Below are 20,807 nucleotides of genomic sequence, written 5' to 3' on the forward strand. Positions count from 1 at the left end.
TATTCCGGCGATCTTGCCAATATCGTCGGTCCATCTTGTGGGGGGCCTACCAATATTGCGCCTTCCAGTACGCCATTTACGGAGGACTTTACTGCCCCGTACGGCCGTAAACTAATATATATTTTGTGAAAATTATCGAAGCATTTGGTATATACCTTTAATTGTTTGTTACATTAAATACAATGTATTTAGTCTGTATCGCAAATTAAAAATTAAATGTTGGTATTTCTAAATAAATAACTCAATAGGATGCACAGAATGATATCCTACCTGTGTTTGATATAATGCAATCTGCCAAGGCCACTGTCCCTCCAGGGTTGGTTTTCCATTCACCACTAAAGGGTTCGGATTATTGCGTACAACCGTGCCACATTGATCCTGAAATTGTGAACATAATCTTAATAGTTAATGCCGGTTTGTGCCCACTTTTTAAAGTCTCATTATAATCAGGACGAAAATGTGACTCGCGCAGTCTGTAATATTTGTACGTTCACTCAAAGACGATGTAAATACTACGTAAAAAGAGGTGGGACTGCCTAACTAAAAATTGAAATTTAGTTTTGTATGAAACGTGCAGTAATTTAACATAAATTTGAAATAGTAGCCATTACACTATGACGATTGGCGACGAAGTATAATCCGGCTAAGTTTGAAAGCGAGCAGTTGCATAAAACGTAGTGGATTTCGGCTACCTCCGTTTTTTACAAGATTATAGCCGTCATCTGTCAATCTATCAATGACTGCATGTTTCATACAATCGTTTTTCTGTTAGATATTTTCGCTAGGCTGCGTTCAATGGGATACTATTTTTCTTGCAAAACAGACGTCAGAAATAGTTATTTATGCAATTGTTGTGTAATAAGGGGTATTAAAACACGAATGTGGATTTATCTATATCATATATATTATAATAGTATCACATGAGTGTTTTAATACCTAATTATCAACAGTTGCATACAAGACTTTATCTACACCCAGAATATGAATCCTCTAAAAGATTCTAGAACAGTTAGCTTACTGCTAACATTAAAATTATTCATTACTGATTATATACAAATAAACTAAGTATTAATGAAACAATTATTTATTTTAGTAGTAATTTACATTTTGTATAGTGCAATAATTAAAATTCACTCGAATGTAATGTTCTTTTGCAGCGTTTAAAATGAATCGCTCATTTTTTGTAAGCAAAACAATAAAAATATCGAAGAAAAATGGCGGGGATTCGAATAACCCTACTTTTTTTTACGGTGCGCGACGTTCTGGCAGTGTGGAACGCGCGTAAACGAAAATGTTATATTTTTTTAAATTCATACAAATACCACGCATCGAGCAATAAGAATGTGGCTGTCTGTTGAAACTCTTTGCGCATGAAGGGATCGAAAAAAACATAGGAGTGTTGTTATGAAATTCAATACAACATTACAACACTCGTTTGGATGATGTAATGATTATTAGAACATTGGGTGTTTTAATATTGGCAATAAGCTAACTGTTTCAGAATCTATAATAGAGGACTTAAAGCATGGGTGTAGATAAATTATAATTACTAAATATCTAGTTGACAAACGTTTGATAAATAAGTATATATTTACGACCGTTTTCAATAACGTATCTCTAGTTATAGATACATTGCTGTCACCGTTTAATGACATGATCTTATCTATCCATAGTAATATCCAGTATAGTTATAGTCCAATGCTTTATGTCGATAGGTTATTAACTACGGCCGTTATTCTGTTCGCGAAGGATAGATAAATACGCAATCTGTATGTGTGTTTGTGATGTACCAGCGAGAGGGGCGCATGCCCTCTGTTTGTTGTACGAAGGACACACAGTACACACCTGCGCTGTCCTTGTACAATGTGGACGACATCGTTTGGGTAGCGGCCGGCGGGGAATTACGCGGAACTGGTTTCACTGATACAGCTTTTGTAATGTCGACATCATTGTGTGTCAATTACGACATATTACACGGATTGTGGGTTCATGTCTCCGGTGGACTATTCTAGTAAATTGTTTTTAACACTTTTTTGCAATTAATTTATTCAAAATTAACAATGTTACATACAATTGACAGTAAAATTTTGATTAATATAGTAAAGAGAAATCTATTAATATGATATTAACAAAATGATTTTTTAGCAAATTATTTAGCTTCTCATTAGGACTTGTCCACTCACAGAGATCGTAAGTTAAATAGAGGTGTGTGTTTGACTCGTGGGCCGCGGTACACAATACACACACTCTCTCTTGCCTGTTTTCTTGCCTCTTCCTTGTTTTCTTTTGACGCGTCGTTCGTTATATATACAATAAGCATCGCACTCCCTTGGGAACCCTTAAACATTTTGGGATAAAGTGTACAGACCTCTAATACCCCTGATCTTTAGTGGGTACAAATACCATGATGACCGGTTTAGTAGACACCTCGAAATTTTTCTCAAATTTGACTGAATTTACGTTGCTGTTAACATTTACATTTAACACAGCTCATCAAATATCAAATACTGATAACAGTTTGTCCGTCTGTAATTTATCATATCTTAGTTATATCTAGTACCTATGTGTTATGAATTTCAAACTAACCCGAGTGACGCGTCTGTTCCCGTTGTTGTCATTGTTGTTGTTGTTCGTCTCCTGGAGCACGACGGTAGGTCGTCCACCTGAGAAGTAGTCCCTAAAAGCACAACATATTTCTGTCATTAAAATTTTTATACTTTTTGGATGAGTCATGTTGAAGGCTAGATTATGGGTGTGGTACCTACCCAACGGCGCCTATTTCTGCCGTGAAGTATTAATGTGTAAATATTACTGTGTTTCGGTCTGAAGAGCGCCGAAGCTAGTGAAATTACTGGGCAAACGAGACTTAACATCTTACACTATATCTCAAGGTGACGTTTCGTAACGCATTTGTTTTGGATCATATTGTAAAAGCATATACATCGCCCTATAAAAGACTTACTAACTCGACTTAACCGTGTAGGTAGTAGGCGTAACAAGGTAATGTTTGTTCCTCGTGGTAACATTATGATTGTCACAGTTTCTAGAAAATTCCTTAATGAGCTTATGAACATATATAATATATACGTTAATAAACTCCAACTCTCCTTAACTCGTCAAAGAGATTACTATATATTCACCAGTTATGTTCGCCTGGTACCAATAAAAACGATCAAACATAGCAGAGGGTGGCTCATGGTTCAGTCAACTTAAAACTGTACATCTTCCCCGTTACTCTTTATAATCTGCTAACTTAAAGCATTGCTAATTCTCGTTCTATCTTCTTCTATTGACCTAAGTCAGAATGAGAAAAAACACTCCTTAGCGACTGTTTTAAGTTACTTATGAATAAGGGGGCTTACCTACAAGCGTAGCATAGGTACTTGAGTATCTTAAAAAACAAGCAAATATTTCACAATAAAACTCAGAGTTATGAGTACATTATCAAACTACAGACACAATCGCGACCTTTCGGTACCAGTTTTTAGATTCCACGGAATATTAATTATTGAATAATAAACACGAAACAAGATTTAAATTCAAACAAATGTTTTAATCTATTAATAACATTTATATTGTATTATATCCGTGGTAAGAATAATAACGTACCCTATATATACATACCTATATATCTAATACATAAAATTCTCATGTCGCGGTGTTTGTAGTTAAACTTCTTCGAAACGGCTTGACCGATTCTCATGAAATTTTAGTGCATATTGGGTAGGTCTGAGAGTCGGATAACATCTATTTTTCATCCCCCTAAATGTTAGGGGTGGTCCACGCCAATTTTATTTTTTTTATTTTTTTTTTAAATTTGTTTGATTATGAGTCAGCATTAAAAAATACATACAACTTCAAATTTTCACCCATCTACGATCAACAGTTACTTTTGTATCGCGATTTTAATATCGGTAATACAACGTTTGCTTGGTCAGCTAGTCTAATAAGTATATAAAATTCTCATGTCGCGGTGTTTGTAGTTAAACTCCTTCGAAACGGCTTGACCGATTCTCATGAAATTTTGAGTGCATATTGGGTAGGTCTGAGAATCGGACAACATCTATTTTTCATCCCCCTAAATGTTAAGGGTGGTCCACGCCAATTTTTTTTTGAAATTTTTTGACATTTTTTTTATTTGTTTGATTATGAGTCAGCATTAAAAATACATACAACTTCAAATTTTCACCCATCTACGATCAACAGTTACTTTTGTATCGCGATTTTAATATCGGTAATACAACGTTTGCTTGGTCAGCTAGTCTAATAAGTATATAAAATTCTCATGTCGCGGTGTTTGTAGTTAAACTCCTTCGAAACGGCTTGACCGATTCTCATGAAATTTTGAGTGCATATTGGGTAGGTCTGAGAATCGGACAACATCTATTTTTCATCCCCCTAAATGTTAAGGGTGGTCCACGTCAATTTTTTTTTGAAATTTTTTGACATTTTTTTTATTTGTTTGATTATGAGTCAGCATTAAAAATACATACAACTTCAAATTTTCACCCATCTACGATCAACAGTTACTTTTGTATCGCGATTTAAATATCGGCTGGGTCAGCTAGTACAATATAAATTCTTTACCAATAGGTACTTAGGTAAGTACTACTTATTATTTGGATTCCAGTGACTGTTTTTATTTAGTTTCATTTTATGAACATTTTTTCCTTATAAGTACATCCCTACTAATATTATAAATGTGAATGTTAGTTTGTTTGTTACGCTTTCACGCCTAAAACACTGAACCGATTTTGATGAAATTTGAATGAATGAAAATTTGAAAATGATTTTATACAGAGACTAGTGGACCCAACAGACGTTGTCCTGTACACACGTCTTAAATTTGAAAAATCGGTCCAGCCGTTAGGAGGAGTTCACTAACATACACATGAGCAGGAGAATTATATTATATGGACGGAATTGAGAATCTAAACCAATCTCAAATTCACTGAAACAAACAAAAAAGTCATCAAAATCAGTCCAGCCGTTTAGGAGGTAGTTTAATTGTGAATCTAAACCATTTTCGAATCCACCTGAAGACACACACCAATCTCAAATTCACTGGAACACACAAAAATATCATCAAAATCGGTCCAGCCGTTTAGGAGGTAGTTCAATTGTGAATCTAAACCATCCTCGATTCCCCTTGAACTCACATAAAAAATTTCATCAAAATCGGTCCAGCCGTCTAGGAGGAGTTCAGTGACATACACACGCACACAAGAATTATATATATAAAGATAGACGCGAGCTTGGTAAAGAACATAGGCTACCTTTAATTGCGAAAGAATAAATGGAGGGGTTGAAATAGGGGATGGAAGTTTGTATGGGAATGTGTCATTTTCGGAGATAAAACCATAATTTCTTTGTTTAGGCACTGGATAAGTAGTAATTATTAATTCTTTAAACTTTGACCTACATGGGGATGAAACAGGATATTAAAGTTCACAGGGAAATACTATTAAGGAGACAGTCCACAATGACATGGGATATCCGCTGTATCACCAAAGAGCGCCACCAGCAGCGGAAAGAGCAGTTTGTATGTGCATTATTTACAAAGTATCCTAAAAGATGAATATGCTGCCCAAAGTAACAGCTATTCCACGCGGACGAACTCACGAGTAAAAGTTAGTATACGAGTATTACAAGATTGAGCTATTAATAATATTTTGATATCATGTTATCTAAATGTTAATTTGCCAATAAAATAAAGCGAAAATTTTTATGATTGATGCAATTAATAAAGAATTATGAATCAAGAGTTCTGATACATTTGCAAATCAGGGTTATTTTAAGCTGGACATTTTAAATGGTTGTCGTACTAATATTATAAAGTTCAAGAGATTTCTTATGATTCTTTGAACGCGTCAATCTCAGGAGGTCTACTCGCAAAATCGACAACGATATATTCGGAACGATACGATAATAACACGAATATATCGCACCTACCCTACTCTATCAAATGTTCGTATTCCATATCGTTTATCGTAACAACATCGTAACCATAGACTAATATTTTGATTTTTTACGATGTTAGAGTGAATGAATTATGCGCAAACTATGTACATATTATCTGTGCTATCTCACTGCTAAGTGTCAAAAGTCAAAACATAGCTTAGGCGCTTAAAACCATGACAGACTGCACCACCAATTTGCATCATTTACACAAAATGTAAAAATTCAAAAATTATGTAATGAATATAATATGACCATTTAAAATTGAAAAAATATTACAAAACTTGCGGATAATAAAATGAAAAAAAAAGGTAACTCAACCCTTCTCGTCGTTCAATCATCGTTTCGACATTGAATACGATGTGACTAAGAATAGGATTCGAGACTACTAATGCCACGATATATCGAATATCGATTTTAGGAGAGTTGGCCCCCAGGATATGTACGTCGGTATTTATTTAATTGGGTCATGCAGCTACTGTACTCAATAACTTTTGTTTAATATTAATTTTCATTTACCTTTTTGACATACTCGTCAAACGGCCATTCCCAATATTCAGTCTATTTCCAGTTGTGGCCTACTTGAGATAAAAAAATCGTAACTATCGTTGACTTTTCGGTCCCAATAAACTTACCGACTGTAAGGTGGAGATAATATTTTTTTGCCTGACACGTTCATAGCACGGTCATGGTACGATACGTTGTATTGGGTAGAGTCCTTTAGGGTTGGCAACGCTATTGTGATTGCTCCTGATGGGTCGTAGTGATCACTTACCATTAGGTGACCCGTATGTAAGCTCGTTTGTCCTTCTTTTCCATAAAAAAAACCTATAAAAACTTAATAATACTTACCTATATAAACTTAATATAACTTAGTCTTAACTGTTTATGAATATTTGTGAAATTATTATACCTAACATGATTATACTTAAAAAATATGCGTTAATTATTCTTTTATACCAAATACATTTAAAAAAATAATTTGAAAAATGTTCTATCGTTCGTACGGTGAACTGTCTGCCCCAAGACACAAGATTACCTGCTTTCTTCAATGATTGGGGAACGTGAGAGAAGGAAAAGATTATTATTAGAGATAAGATTAACAAGAGCGTAAAAAAGAATGCAGAGAGAGTTTCTTGCGCCACTTCTCTCTGATTTCGCCATTTGTTTCCGAAGCGGTAGTTTTAGTAATGACATCAAAAGAATTCTAAAGGAATCAATTTTGAGAAAATAAATGCCTTTTATTAGACTCACCGTAATTCACCAGATGGAGTTGATCAGCTACTATTAAGTGAACCTACCACCTACTAATAGTGAAATTAACTCACGAGTCACTACCGCTGTCGTCTTCATCTCGATTCGTTGTGGTCCGGTGGGTCGAGGTGGTCAGCTGGTAGGTGGGTCGCCGGGTCACGGTCTGGGAGGGAACCCCTCCACTTCTGTTGCGAAAGGTACGTATTAACTTAAAACAATTTCATGACTCGACAAGAAAAACATGAGAAAATATGGAAAATTAATAAACTGCGGTTATACCACACGGGAAGCTCCTTTGCACAGGATGCTGGCTGGATTATACGTACCACAACGGCGCCTATTTCAGCCGTGAAGCAGTAATGTGTAAACATTATTGTGTTTCGGTCTGAAGGGCGCCTTAGCTAGGGAAATTACTGGGCAAATATGAGACTTAACATCTTATGTCTCAAGGTGAGCGCCATTGTAGTGCCGATCAGAACTTTGGGTTTTTCAAGAAGAGCGGCACTGCATTGTAATGGGCAGGGCGTATCAATTGCTGACTTTCAACAGCTGAACTTCCTAGCGTCCACACATGGTGTGTCTTGGAACACAATACGTTTAAACATACATACATACATACACTACTCAAAAGAACAAGAAAGACATCAATCAACAATATCTTCTTCTTCTTCCGTCATGTTGACAGCAGTTTGATTTAACTCAGAGTATTGCCCGCGGAGGAAGTAGTAGATGATAGTTTCGTTTCTACCCACATATCTTTTTAAATGGTACATTATGGTCTCAACCACGTGTGTGAAGTGTGAACCTATATCATTTAAAAGGTTGCGGGGTGAAACTGTCATTACGTCGTTACATTAATTATTCATGGTCGCCGTGCCGAATTTTTAATAAATATTCTTTATTTTTCGCAGTTTAGTCGGTAAAACAAAAAATACCTGTGATATTGGATAAGACTTTTGATCGAGCAATGTTGTAACATAGTTGTAAATGCAAGTTGCAGGCTACTCATACTATTAATGATTTAAATTAATTAAATTACAAAACTCTATTACTTTCTATAATATTTGCTCTATTATTATAGGTACAAAGACAGGAAAAGTTGTATCTATCTGACCTCATCCTTACAGAAAAATAAATGTTTTTTTATGAAAATTAGGGATGACACGAGCAGGACGTTGAGCTGATGGTAATTGATATGCCCTGCCCATTACAATGCAGTGCCGCTCAGGATCTTGCCAAACCCTAAAATTCTGAGCGGCACTACAATTGCGCTCGTCACCTTGAGACATTAGATAGATGATAAGTCTCATTTGCCCAGTAATTTCACTAGCTACGGCGCCCGTGGTACCCATAATCTAGCCCGTATCCTGTGCAAAGGTATAAAAAGTCCTCTTATAAAAAATATCATAAATTTTAACTTCTATATTCTATGAGCATCGATGGCGCAATAGATAGAACTGTTGACTCTCACCACGTAGCCCCCGGTTCGATCCTCGCCGCCACGTACCAATGTGATGTCACTTTTCTAATTCCTAAGTACATTTCACACTTTTACAGTAGGTACGTTTAATGGACGCTTTATAAGGTCGACAACGAATTTATGATTCTGGTGATACAAGAGAGTATATCATGGACCATGGTCTTCACGTACCATCAAGTGATCCCTATGTATGTTCGTTTTGTCCTCCTATTACATAAAAAAACGGCATGTACTTCTATTTTACTGTTAATTCATATCGGGTTCCAGTATCAAAGTGGAAGGCGTGAATAAAAAGGTATTACATTAATATCTGGTATTAACATCATGGCAAAAAACGGAAAAATCAAAACAGTGAAAGCACCTCAGTCTTCCAGCCATGATATACCAAATGCAGGAAGTAAAGATAGATTACATAACACCACTCATATTAAGACATCTACAAGCCAATTGTTCCAGTCGATTGTTATTTTTACTCACAGTATGCTGTAGGGATTCGCATTGCTACCATCTAATGAGGGATTCTGTGGTTGTACGTATACGGGCCCGTCTCCAGACGGCCTTCCAAACACGGGTTTAGTAATAACTTTATCTTCTTGCCTAGGTCTGCTCGACTCTGTCTGTCGATTATCGGGCCTTGTCACCGGGCGGTCGCTCGGTCGATCAACTCTGATCGTGTCCTGCCGCGATTCTGTGGGTCTTGTGACCGGTCGATCAACAGGTCTGGAGTTCTCGGGTCTCGATACAACTATATCAGGCCTGTCAACAGCTGGTTGGGGATTATTAGCGTTACAAATTTCCCTGCCGTTAAGCCGAATCGCTTGCAATTTGGGTGTTTTGCCCAATTTGTCATAGCGCACGAAAAACCTAACGGCCACGGCCGGTCCTGGGTGGATCTTCATATTTGTGTTCTCCACTTTGAAGTCAATATTGTCTGTAGTAGATACATCTCCGATCCAGTTCTGTGAACAGGAAATTGGTGCTGATTAATACATCACTTGACAAAAAAAAATCGCTTTAAATATCAAAAAGTTACTTACTCCTAATATATTTGCCTTAGTGTCTAAGACAATATTTAACCACAAGGAGTGGAGAGTGCTATCTGTGGACAGATTGACAACACCATACCACTGTCCAGCTTCGAAGCCAGTTTGTTCATACTGAAATACATTTGGGCAAGGCGACAGTGGGAGGTCTTCTTCTAATGTAGAAGCTACTAGTGCTGTGACTAGAATGAAGAATGATACTCCAATCTGAAACAAAATGTGTAATTGTAAGTCGATGGGATCGAAGTAACCTTAGAGTACGCTTAGCAAACTTTATTTGCGCTATTGTGATTTTCCGATATTTTTAATTAGTAGAATATGTTTTATTTTATGATAATGACTACATAAAATTGAAACTATCATTACGTGGAAGCGCACCAATAATACTGGCAACATTTCCGCGTTGGATAGCTAGGCTGATCCGTTGACCGCAATAGCTGCCAGCGCTTGGGTTTCAAGTAGTCTTATTGAGGCGCGAATATAGTATTTTGAATATTCTCCGCGCCTCTGGGCCCCACGGACCAAGTGTCTCGACACCAAAAGACACCAAGATGTATGACTCACTGAGACCAACTTATTTGCGACACTTGCTGTCTTCGGCAGTCGAAGCAGCAGCCCCAGTACCAACTGACGTAACTTGGACATGAGAGGGAGCCAGAGTGTCGACGTAAGTCGCATCCCACACAACCGCCTTACCCCGTGCCCAAGCTACCAGCGTCATTCCATCAGGAGAACCGCTATCGCGGCGGCAGTAAGTAGTAAGTTTAAGATGGGATAACTCTTGTCCATCAAAGGCACTGAATACTAAAAGCTAGATACACACACGGACGAGTAAAAAAAGAAGGACTCCGTGTCACCTTACATAACAATGAAGCACCAAAACAAGCCGGTAAACGAGTAAATACATAGCCCCACGCACACACTAATACAAGCCAATCAGCCGCCAGTTTGCGTCGCAATAAACTATTTTAAAAATGCCGTCGTGCGTTGCGAAAAAGTGTAAAAACGTTACTATAAAGGTATTTGTAATATATATGATAATTTAAGGGAGAAAAAATTGTGTAACTAGTAACCCCGTAACCGCACACACACTAGCAAAAAGGTGCTTCACTTGCTAATATCACGGCGCGGAGTCCTTATTTTTTTACTCGTCCGTGGATACAGAATGAAATGTGTAACATGAATCACTCGCTACCACATTAATGGTCGGATCCGGTTTACCCGGCAATCTGTGGGTTTCTATCTAATTAGAGCTAATAGGTCAGCTTTCGTTTGATCGCTTAACGAATTGCAAATATAATGTGACAATTATTGGGTAATTAATTAACTAGATGTTGGAAAGTTTTAGAAGGGAAACAAGATGCGATATTTCTAGATACATTTAATATTATTTCTAGATTGTTATTGTAATTGCAGAATACTGTAGACTTTATCTGGCTTTACAATATTGACGGAGCTGTCGAAATTATAAATGCCTTGAATTTTGACATATCTCGTCATCTACGTTACTGCACGACATAAACTTTGACAACTCCGCTTCGATGTACAATATGTAGTAAATTGTATTATATAAATACAAATGCTATACTCGCTGGATCTTTTTTATTGGCATTTCTAGAGAGAACCATATTATGTGATCGTCAATTATTTCTACGACTTGCTAATCTTGAACACACTTCGCTGTGATCATAAATATTGATAAAAAAATGCGAATTTTTTTTTCAAGCTAAATTTGTAACGGGTTTATTATGTAAGAAACTTCGACCATTTCACACCATTACTCGTATTTTTTCAAGGCTAATATTAAATCGTATGATGTGCATGAACTAAAATGCCTGTTCATCCTGTTCACGCCAGAATTCGCCGAAATCCTACGAGGAAACAAAAAAAATTTCGCGAGAGATGAAAATTACCGCTAGGACTCTTACGTATCATCAAACAGAACTTGGTGCTTATTGTGGATACACAGGACATGCCCTGAATCATTTCCTAAAGATAAACAGAGTGTCTCAAAATGGTTGCTGTCCGATACGCGAGTTAAAGGTACAGAAATATTCTATTCACTAAATAAAAACACGATTGAAGAACACTGCAACAAGCAAAATGGCAAAGTACGTTCATAGCTCCAGAGACGCTTCACAAGTGGACGGAAAAGTACAACGTGTTCATCATATTGCGTCACTCATGGTTTAGTGGGGAGTGTGTTATCGTGGAGTCAAAGAGCCACATTTGTGTGTAAAAGTAATGAAAACGTCAGCCAAAGTGTATCAAAAGCTGTCCTTAGATCGTGTTGTGAAGCCTCTTAGCGATACGCTTTTTAAAAATGTACCTTGGTCTTTCCAGTTGGACTGCACCCAGTAACAAGGCACGAACAACCCAGGTTTGGCTGGAAGAAAACGTTCTAGACTGTTCTTTCAACCGTAGCTTCATGGCTAGACCTGCCCAAAGGCCTGTATCAAAGCCAAAAGTTACCTTTGGCTTAAATGGATCAAAACTCAAAAACATTATTATTTTAAGTTTAAGAAGGATGAACAAGTGCCAAAGGATAACCATACGGAATACGTTTGTATCATCAGAATAGTTTTCTCTTGAGTTTTAAATATTAACAGTAGTTATATAAATGTAATTATTAATTGGCATATCATATGGCAGTTCATGACGTTGGAAGCGATTGTTAACACATCAAGCTGACACATAAGTATTCGAAAACCTAAAGCCACTGACTTCTACTATATACCACTGGACTGGCGACTGTCAAAGTGCTTTTGTGCCTGTTTGATATTCGCCATTTTGGCGCTGTTGGCCATGTAGCGAGTCTGCGGTACTAAACCTAGTGATGACAACCTCAGCAAACATCGATAGATGGTGGGAAATTATTTACAAAAAAAATGTGTACTTTATTACGTTGATTCTTGAAGTATAAGTAACACGGAAAACGAACGAAATTAAATCAAACTGCTAAAAATACTTCAGAGTATTGTACGTTCCTTCGCAGCCATTTGTATTATACGTCAAAATTAGTTCTCTGAACGCTCGCGAGTGGCGCTTCAAATAGGACCAAAAAAATGCTGTCAAACATATAGAACAGCCTGTCCAGTAGTATTTATACAGGTCAGTGCCGAAAACACATAGGTAAATGGCGGGCGAGGATCGAATGTATTTAGTCTTTCAAAGTTCTATAATTAAAGCCACGTACAGAATGAAATGTGTAACATGAATCACTCGCAAGTCCATTAATTTGCTGGGATTCGATTTACCCGGCAATCTGCGGGTTTCTGCCTAATTAACGCTAAATAGGTCAGCTTTCATTCAACGAATTGCAGATATAATGTATCACTTATTTATTAGCTTATTCATTAGTTGTTGGAAAGATTTAGAAGCGACTAATAATGTCACAGACTTAATAACATTCTAGGCTCTTGACACCGTGTTTTAACCGACTTCAAAAAGGAGGAGGTTATCAATTCGATCGGTATTTTTTTTATGAATGTACATGGATTACTCTGAGTTTTATGATCCGATTTACGTAATTTTTTTTATTCAAAGTCGAAGTCAAATAAACTTTATTCAATTAGGCTTAGCCTAAGCGCTTTTGAATTGTTACTACATATATTTCTTTTAAATTTATAAATTCAAGATATATTCGTAAAAAGTTGAGCTGGTGAGAAGAATATACAAAAAACTCAACTAGTTTTCTTAGTTTTCTTACTTTTCAATTAGTTTGTAAGGTGCTGCATCCAATATATGAGTCGTGTTTAAATAATATAAATTATATTATACTAGCTGACCCGGCAAACGTTGTTTTGCCATATAAAGTATAATTCACGCGATAGTTTTATAAGTTATAAAATATTGCCTATATTAAAGCCTGTACATCATTTTGTTCTATTGTCAATAGTTTTTGCAGCGCACGCAAAAATAGGTTTTCGATTTTACACCTTGTGTTACAAAATAGCAATTTTATTACGGATCCCTAATTTTGAAAAAAAAAACATAGCCTTCCTCGATAAATGGACTACCCAACACTGAAAGAATCATTCAAATCGGACCAGTAGTACCAGAGATTGGCGCGTTCAAACAAACAAACACTGCAGCTTTATAATATTATTAGTATAGATTATACATATTAGTATAAATATAAATTATCGTATATTGGATGCATCAACCTTTAGAACTTGAACTCATTGTTTGTGTAAGGATGCTTCGTGAACATGATAGTCGTGATTACTGTCACAATTAGTAATTACATTCAACAATTATTAATACAATATATATATATACAAATACAATATTTTATTGTAAAAAAAACAACGAGGAAAATAAATAATGTAGGAATGTATACAAAATTGATGTAAAATCAAAGCTTTAAGTATTTTTTCCGAGAATTTCTGAGTTATTTAATTGCTTTTATGAATTGCCTTAATTCTTAGAATAAAATACGATAGCAAGGGCGCCATTTATAACGTAGTTGATTGTTTTGTAACGGTTTTACAATGAGGGTTTTTTTTTCGAAAATAAGGGAGGAGACGAGCAGGACGTTCAGCTGATGGTAATTGATACGCCCTACCCATTATAATGTAGTGCCGCTCAGGATTCTTAGAAAATCCCAAATATTCTGAGCGGCACCATAATTGCGCTCGTCACCTTGAGACATAAGATGTTAAGTCTCATTCGCCCAGTAATTTCACTAGCTACGGCGCCCTTCAGATCGAAACAAAGTAATGTTTACACATTACTGCTTTACGGCAGAAATAGGCGCCGTTGTGGTGCCCATAATCTAGCCGGCATCCTGTGCAAAGTTGCCTCGGACTGGTAAGTAAATAGCATATTATTATAGTAGGCTTTTTACGTTTAATTAAAAATGCATTTAGTAAAATAATGACCCTATCACCAGTCAACGATATTTCAAAGGGATTTTTATCAGTCTGAAAATAAATTGGTTAATTTTGAAAGAATAGCTCAATTACATTGATTTGAGTAATAAATAATGTTGGTAAAGATATTTAATATATAAACCAGCTTTAACCCTCGATACGTTGAAGGCTGAACAGTTGAATGAACTGTAGATACTGCTAATAAAAAATACTTTATTAATGTCGTATTATGACACGCAAGTAAGGGCAACCAAGAAAAGTATAAGAACGTGGGAATATTGACCCCGAAAGGCTAAAGATAGACAGGAATTGACCTCAATACTAATCAAACATTACCATAAGTACTAACACTCATATCCTGAGGATATTAATCATGAAGTATACGAAAATTGACATAAATAATAATATAATAACAGTTACAACTACAATTGTATATAATATAATATTACTTGGGCATAATAAAATATCTAGTGAAATATTTAGGAGATGGCATCTCTGAACAAAAATGTAATTCTCTGGGATGATATTGACACATACAACATGTGTGGCATTTTGTTTTTAGATTTCGAAGATTGCGGTCAAATATCTGAACCAGTCATACGGCTTTTATTTGGTGGTTTAGTACGCAGCTAGCTAGAAACAGCTATTATAAGGTATCTTAACAAACGTATGCACGGATACTACCTTTATATGTATCCCACAAGTTTTCTTCTTAACATTAGGCTACGACTCGCCTAACAGGCGAAAGCGACAGCAGCTCACAGTTTTGTGCAAAGTTCTCAGAGGTGATATAGATGCGAAAATGCGAGTTTACCTAATAAACCACTTACAAAAAAAATCCTGATTAAAATACTCAAAAAATGAGGGTTTCCCTCTCGACTATTTCCTCCTCTGAAAGATAAACATTCGCAACGAACTTTTGGAAACTGAATTGCAAGGAAATATTCTCTATCAGACGTTTTTTCTTTTTTTCGGTTTATTTTGTAAGATCTTTATACTAGTCTTATTATGCTGTTTGTGACATAATATATGAGTAGGCCGTTTTAAGTACTGAGAGATACAGATAATAATGATGTTGATCTTTTTTGAAAAAATATTGATCCAAACCAAGATCTGAACCAAGGGGTAAACCGTAAACATTCGAGAACTTTTGTATGGAAATATTGCTGCTAATGTTTTATCTTAAGTCAGGTATTTTCCAGAAACTTCCCTCACATTTGTGGATCTCGTGCCTCGAGTGTCGGCAGGAGCCAGTCAGGTTTAACGTGGACGTAGTCATATATTATACTATGTGCGATATTACCACAAGATATAGGTACATAACTTGACACTATTACACTACAGCAGATAAACGGGGATAGCACACACATAAGAATCGGTTGCATCTAGAAATAGAATACGAGATGTTAAACCTGATTTTGTTCAATTGAAGAGCTGATTCTTAAACAAAAGCTATTTATTATAACTAGATGATATTTTTTTTATTGTGCAATAAACATATCCCCACGTGTTTTGGTAACTAATCTTAGGTATATTATATGGAATACGATCAACTACTGTTATGATTTTATTAGATAGGAGTATCTGTTGTTAGTAGTAATGTGTTGTAATTATAAATAGTAAAGTGCTTTATAAAATCGTATTCTTGTTACAGTTGGGCAAAGATGTAAATAAGTACCTACTCTGGGTTTTTCCTCAAGCTAGTCCTAATAATCGTATACTTATATATAAATAATACTTCCATTGTTTGTTAATTAAAACTATTATTTAAACAGAAATCAAGCTATCGTAGAACAAAGAGGAACTCTTTACTGTTCTGCGGTACACCACAGAAAAGTATCTAGTAAATGCAATAAGGTACATATAAATATCCAAGAACGTAATATATGTATTTAAATAATAAAAGGAATTTCCGTTTTTTAAAAATTCCGAGCATAAAAAATACTTATGTAACAAATTTCTTGAATCCTGTTTCGTGGTTTTTTCTTGATCTTAAATGTCAACAAGAAATAAGTTGGCGTGCTATTAAAAACTCCACGTAACACTTATATCACAGAACACTTTTAATAATCATATTTCTTACCATATCAACGTCTTTTAGCAATAACAATTACAGTAAAATAAAAACTGATTCACGATTTGACACGCGATGCGCGTCCAACGCGGTTGTATCTCGACACAAATATAACATAATAAAACCAAAGGTCAAGTTTACGATCCGTAGGTAATAAGGAATCGCAGATAATTAAGAGACGGAAAGAGATAGTTATACAGTCGCAATTCCAATGCGAGGTTCTGTTTGCGCACACGCAAGCAAACTGGTTGGCAATGATGTTCATAATGCATAAAGCCTTCTAGATTATATAAAAACGGATAATAATATCGATTAGCTTCAGGATGTAATGATAAAACTAAACCTAATTTGAATATGTTCGTAGGTAAGGCGTTATAATAAAAATTTTAACACAATTGTGAAGATTTTTTTTGGGCCCAGACTAAGGGAAAGGTCAACCCTCCGGGATAACGACTGGAGGTGGGGAATGCTCATGCATACCAACGCAGCCTATGTTTGCTTTAGTTATGTGGGACTTACGTTAAACCTAAGTGCCACCAACTAAATACCACCTGAGGTTGGCTTTTTGCAAGTGCCCTCTAAGCCTTCAATGAAGGCAACCTTCTCTTGGGGAGAGAGAGGCAGTGTCCGCTGGGATGTATGAATATTAATTCAGAAGTTCTGTAGTAAGTCTGTCTACAAATATTAATCGAATATTGGTATGAAATATTAATTGTACAAATAACTACGGCGGCTTCCTAAGATCGGCTTTAACAGGATTTCATATTACTGACTACCCCGGTCGTTCAGTCGAGAGTTCAATGAGAGCCAGTTCATCGATGGAGGACGCGTTTAACCCTAAATCTAGGCCAAGCGGGATGTACACTAAGAAAACAACGAGATAGCTTTAGTTTAAGATAAATGAGAACTGTGTCTGATTTTATGTTAACAAAATTTAAAAAAAAATCTATATAACAGGCAATCATCTTACGTAAGATCCGTTCCGGAGTTTCGGAGGTGTAGCCTGATAAACAATAAATATCCACACGCCCTGGTGCCTGATGGAACTTTGTCCACGAAAATGTCATGAGCGTACTATAGGGCTACTGACAATCACAGCCACGTATCGATCAAGCGAGCTCACAAACCAATCTGATGTCGCCTACATCTTTTTTGATAAGTAGTTCTGCTGTGGTGGACGTCGAGACTGTAACTGTATGGGATAATAAGTAATTGAAGAGAACCCAGATTCGATTCCCGAATTCAGATTATTAAGAAGGTTCTGAGAAACCACGACTTAGTTTTTTTCTATTCAATTCATATAGGAAGACCAACAGCGTACAATAGTTTTAAATAAAATCTAATAATGACAAAAAAAAAACAATTATAGGTCCTCACGGATAGCAAAATAGTTACGAACACTTAAGTTAATACTGTCAACGATAGTGGTACATACGAGTATACTTACTTACTCATAGCATACAATTGAGCTAAAGAATTCGTTGCTCAACATGTGTCCGGTCCGATCTACCACACATAACCGTAATATAGCTAGCTATAGCTTAGCTATGGCACTGGATCGTTTCTTTATATATATTTCCTATCTAACTAGATTTAGCTGATACACAATTTGTTATTTTTAATATGGGATTAATTACACAAATTAAACAATATGTTATGTTTTTAAAGTGATAACCCTTTCTTCTAGAATTAATACACAAATAAAATTTGAAAAACAAAACTTTATGAACGATGTGGGATTCGAACACACGACCTCCGGCGTTCCGTGCCGGTGCTCTAACCAACTGAGCTAACCGTTCGAGTACCGCCTCGTTATAAAATTCTGTTTTCTTTGTTCAAGCCACAACCTGAGAGTTGCACCTTTAAAAATAACAAATTGTTTAGATTTTAAAGAGTGACATCTCAAGTCAATTTCCTGATATGCAATTATTGGGGTTGAGCAGGTTATCAATTACTGTAAAGTAGATCCTGTAGATGAAGCCATAATATTAATATTTGGATAAAGTAAGTAAGTATATCTTTTTTTTTGGAAAATGGAAATTACATACTTTAACCTCTAATCAACTACTCCACTCCTGAATATCTAAATGATCGGACAGCCTGGGACTAGATTGTGATTATTTTATAGCGATAGAAATGACTGTACAATATTGTATATTTTCATTGAAAAGAGCGCAAAAAATAATACTGGGAGAGTTTCTTGCGCCGCCTCTTCTCTCTCAGAGCGCCATTTGTTTCCGAAGCGGTAGTAGTATCTAGTAGTTATTCAAATTCAAATTCTTATGATTGTTACATTTTACAATAAACTAGCATGCGGCTGATATCAAAGTTTTGGAAAGGCCGTACCCATGCTGTGCAAGGCAATCAGTGTACCATCCTATGACATGTTATAAATACAATGTTAATCAAAAAAAAATGTGTAATGGTGGGAAATTATAATAAAATGAGTCGCAAATTTGAATACAGATGAATAAAGAAGTTTTTATGTTGTAACAATATTTTTGGCCAAAATATATATTATATATAGTTACTAGCTACGTTGTATTGCCGATATTAAGATCGCGATACAAAAGTAACTGTTGATCGTAGATGGGTGAAAATTTGAAGTTGTATGTATTTTTTAATGCTGACTCATAATCAAACAAATTTAAAAAAAAATATCAAAAAAATAAATGGCATGATGAAAAATAGATGTTGTCCGATTCTCAGACCTACCCAATATGCACTCAAAATTTCATGAGAATCGGTCAAGCCGTTTCGAAGGAGTTTAACTACAAACACCGCGACATGAGAATTTTATATATTAGCTAATAGCTGATGCCCGCAACTTTTAATAAGCAAGTTAGGAATAAAGGTCATGTCCTATTCCATGTCCGGTTCCCGTTTTTGCTCCCTTTCCTAACGTGAATCTTGTTTTGAGGAAGATTGCTATGGCAAAATAAAACCTACTATTGGTATAGTTTTCGGTCATTTTCCGGGATAAAATGTAACCTATGTACTTTCCCCGAGCTCCAGTCTATCGTTGTACCAAATTTCATAAAAATCGGTTCAGTAGCTCCGGCGTAAAAGCGTGACAAACAAACTTACATTCACTTTTATAAAATTAGTAGCAATATAAACATAGTCACTGGTATAGAATAGTACCTACCAACGTATAGATTACATGTGAATTTTGTATTAATTATTTTCTCTCATTTCCGTTGAAACAAGTCTGAGGGTATAAAATTTCATGTTATTCTGTGGCTGTTGGCAGTGGATTTACTTTCAATTTATATTAAAATCCCAGCGCTTTCGGTCATTTCATAAACAAATTACACTTCGCCATACATTCCTCTTTTAATTACAATTTTACATTAATAATACAGTTCTGCTAAAGTGTAATTTTGAATAAACACTCTCGTATATAAACGATGAACCGCATCAAAATCTTGCATCTAAATTTTGAAGCTCTATAACAGACTAAATTTGGAACTGTACATGTTGGTGAAGAAGAAATAGGCACTTAATCTAAATGAATATAATCTGTAGCTAAACAAACTTTAAAAATATTGAAATTCGTCACTTTAAGTTTATTTATTAATGTAGGTACAGGTTCTGTAGAAGGGGAGGCTCCTTTGCACAGGATGCCAGCTAAATTATGGGTACTTCAACGGCACCTATTTCTGCCGTGAAGCTTGAATGTGTAATCATTATTGTATTTCGGTCTGAAGGGCGCCGTAGCTAGCGAAATTACTGGGCAAACGAGACTTAACATCTTATGTATCAAGGAGACAAGCGCAATTGTATTGCCACTCAGAGTTTTTGGATTTTTCAAGAATCTCGAGCGGTACTGCAATGTAATTGGCAGAGTGTATCAATTACTATCAGCTGAACGTCCTGCTCGTCTTGTCCTTTATTGTCATCATATATTTAATAAATGAACTATCAACTCATATACCCTGATCTCATTCAAACAGATCCCGACAGATTCTAAACTGAATGGTACTTCGTAATCACCTGGTGCTACATCATAAGATAGTTATAAGAGTAAATAAATTCATGCAGTATTAACTATCTAGATAACGTATTTTGTACTTTAGTGAAAAATAAAATTAGGTACCGTCCGAAGGAAGGGTTAACAAAGA

The 20,807-nt window shown here is 35.8% G+C and overlaps 1 protein-coding gene across 2 annotated transcripts in view; it reads right to left on the bottom strand.

Annotated features, from left to right (window-relative positions):
- The window catches only part of LOC126974190 (serine protease gd-like), a 28,631-nt gene extending 11,774 nt beyond the window's left edge, over positions 1-16,857 (bottom strand). For both annotated transcript variants that reach the window (XM_050821631.1, XM_050821630.1), the window contains exons 1-6: positions 16,693-16,857; positions 9,730-9,942; positions 9,170-9,651; positions 7,287-7,397; positions 2,587-2,677; positions 271-378 (exon numbers count right to left, since the gene is read on the bottom strand). In XM_050821631.1, the coding sequence (XP_050677588.1) occupies positions 271-378; positions 2,587-2,677; positions 7,287-7,397; positions 9,170-9,651; positions 9,730-9,942; positions 16,693-16,695 (1,008 nt within the window). In that variant the 5' untranslated portion in view covers positions 16,696-16,857. The remainder of the gene's footprint in view (positions 1-270; positions 379-2,586; positions 2,678-7,286; positions 7,398-9,169; positions 9,652-9,729; positions 9,943-16,692) is intronic.
- Between the last annotated feature and the right edge of the window lie 3,950 nt (positions 16,858-20,807).

This window comes from Leptidea sinapis, chromosome 31 (genome assembly GCF_905404315.1).
Source record: "Leptidea sinapis chromosome 31, ilLepSina1.1, whole genome shotgun sequence".
Taxonomy (NCBI): domain Eukaryota; kingdom Metazoa; phylum Arthropoda; class Insecta; order Lepidoptera; family Pieridae; genus Leptidea; species Leptidea sinapis.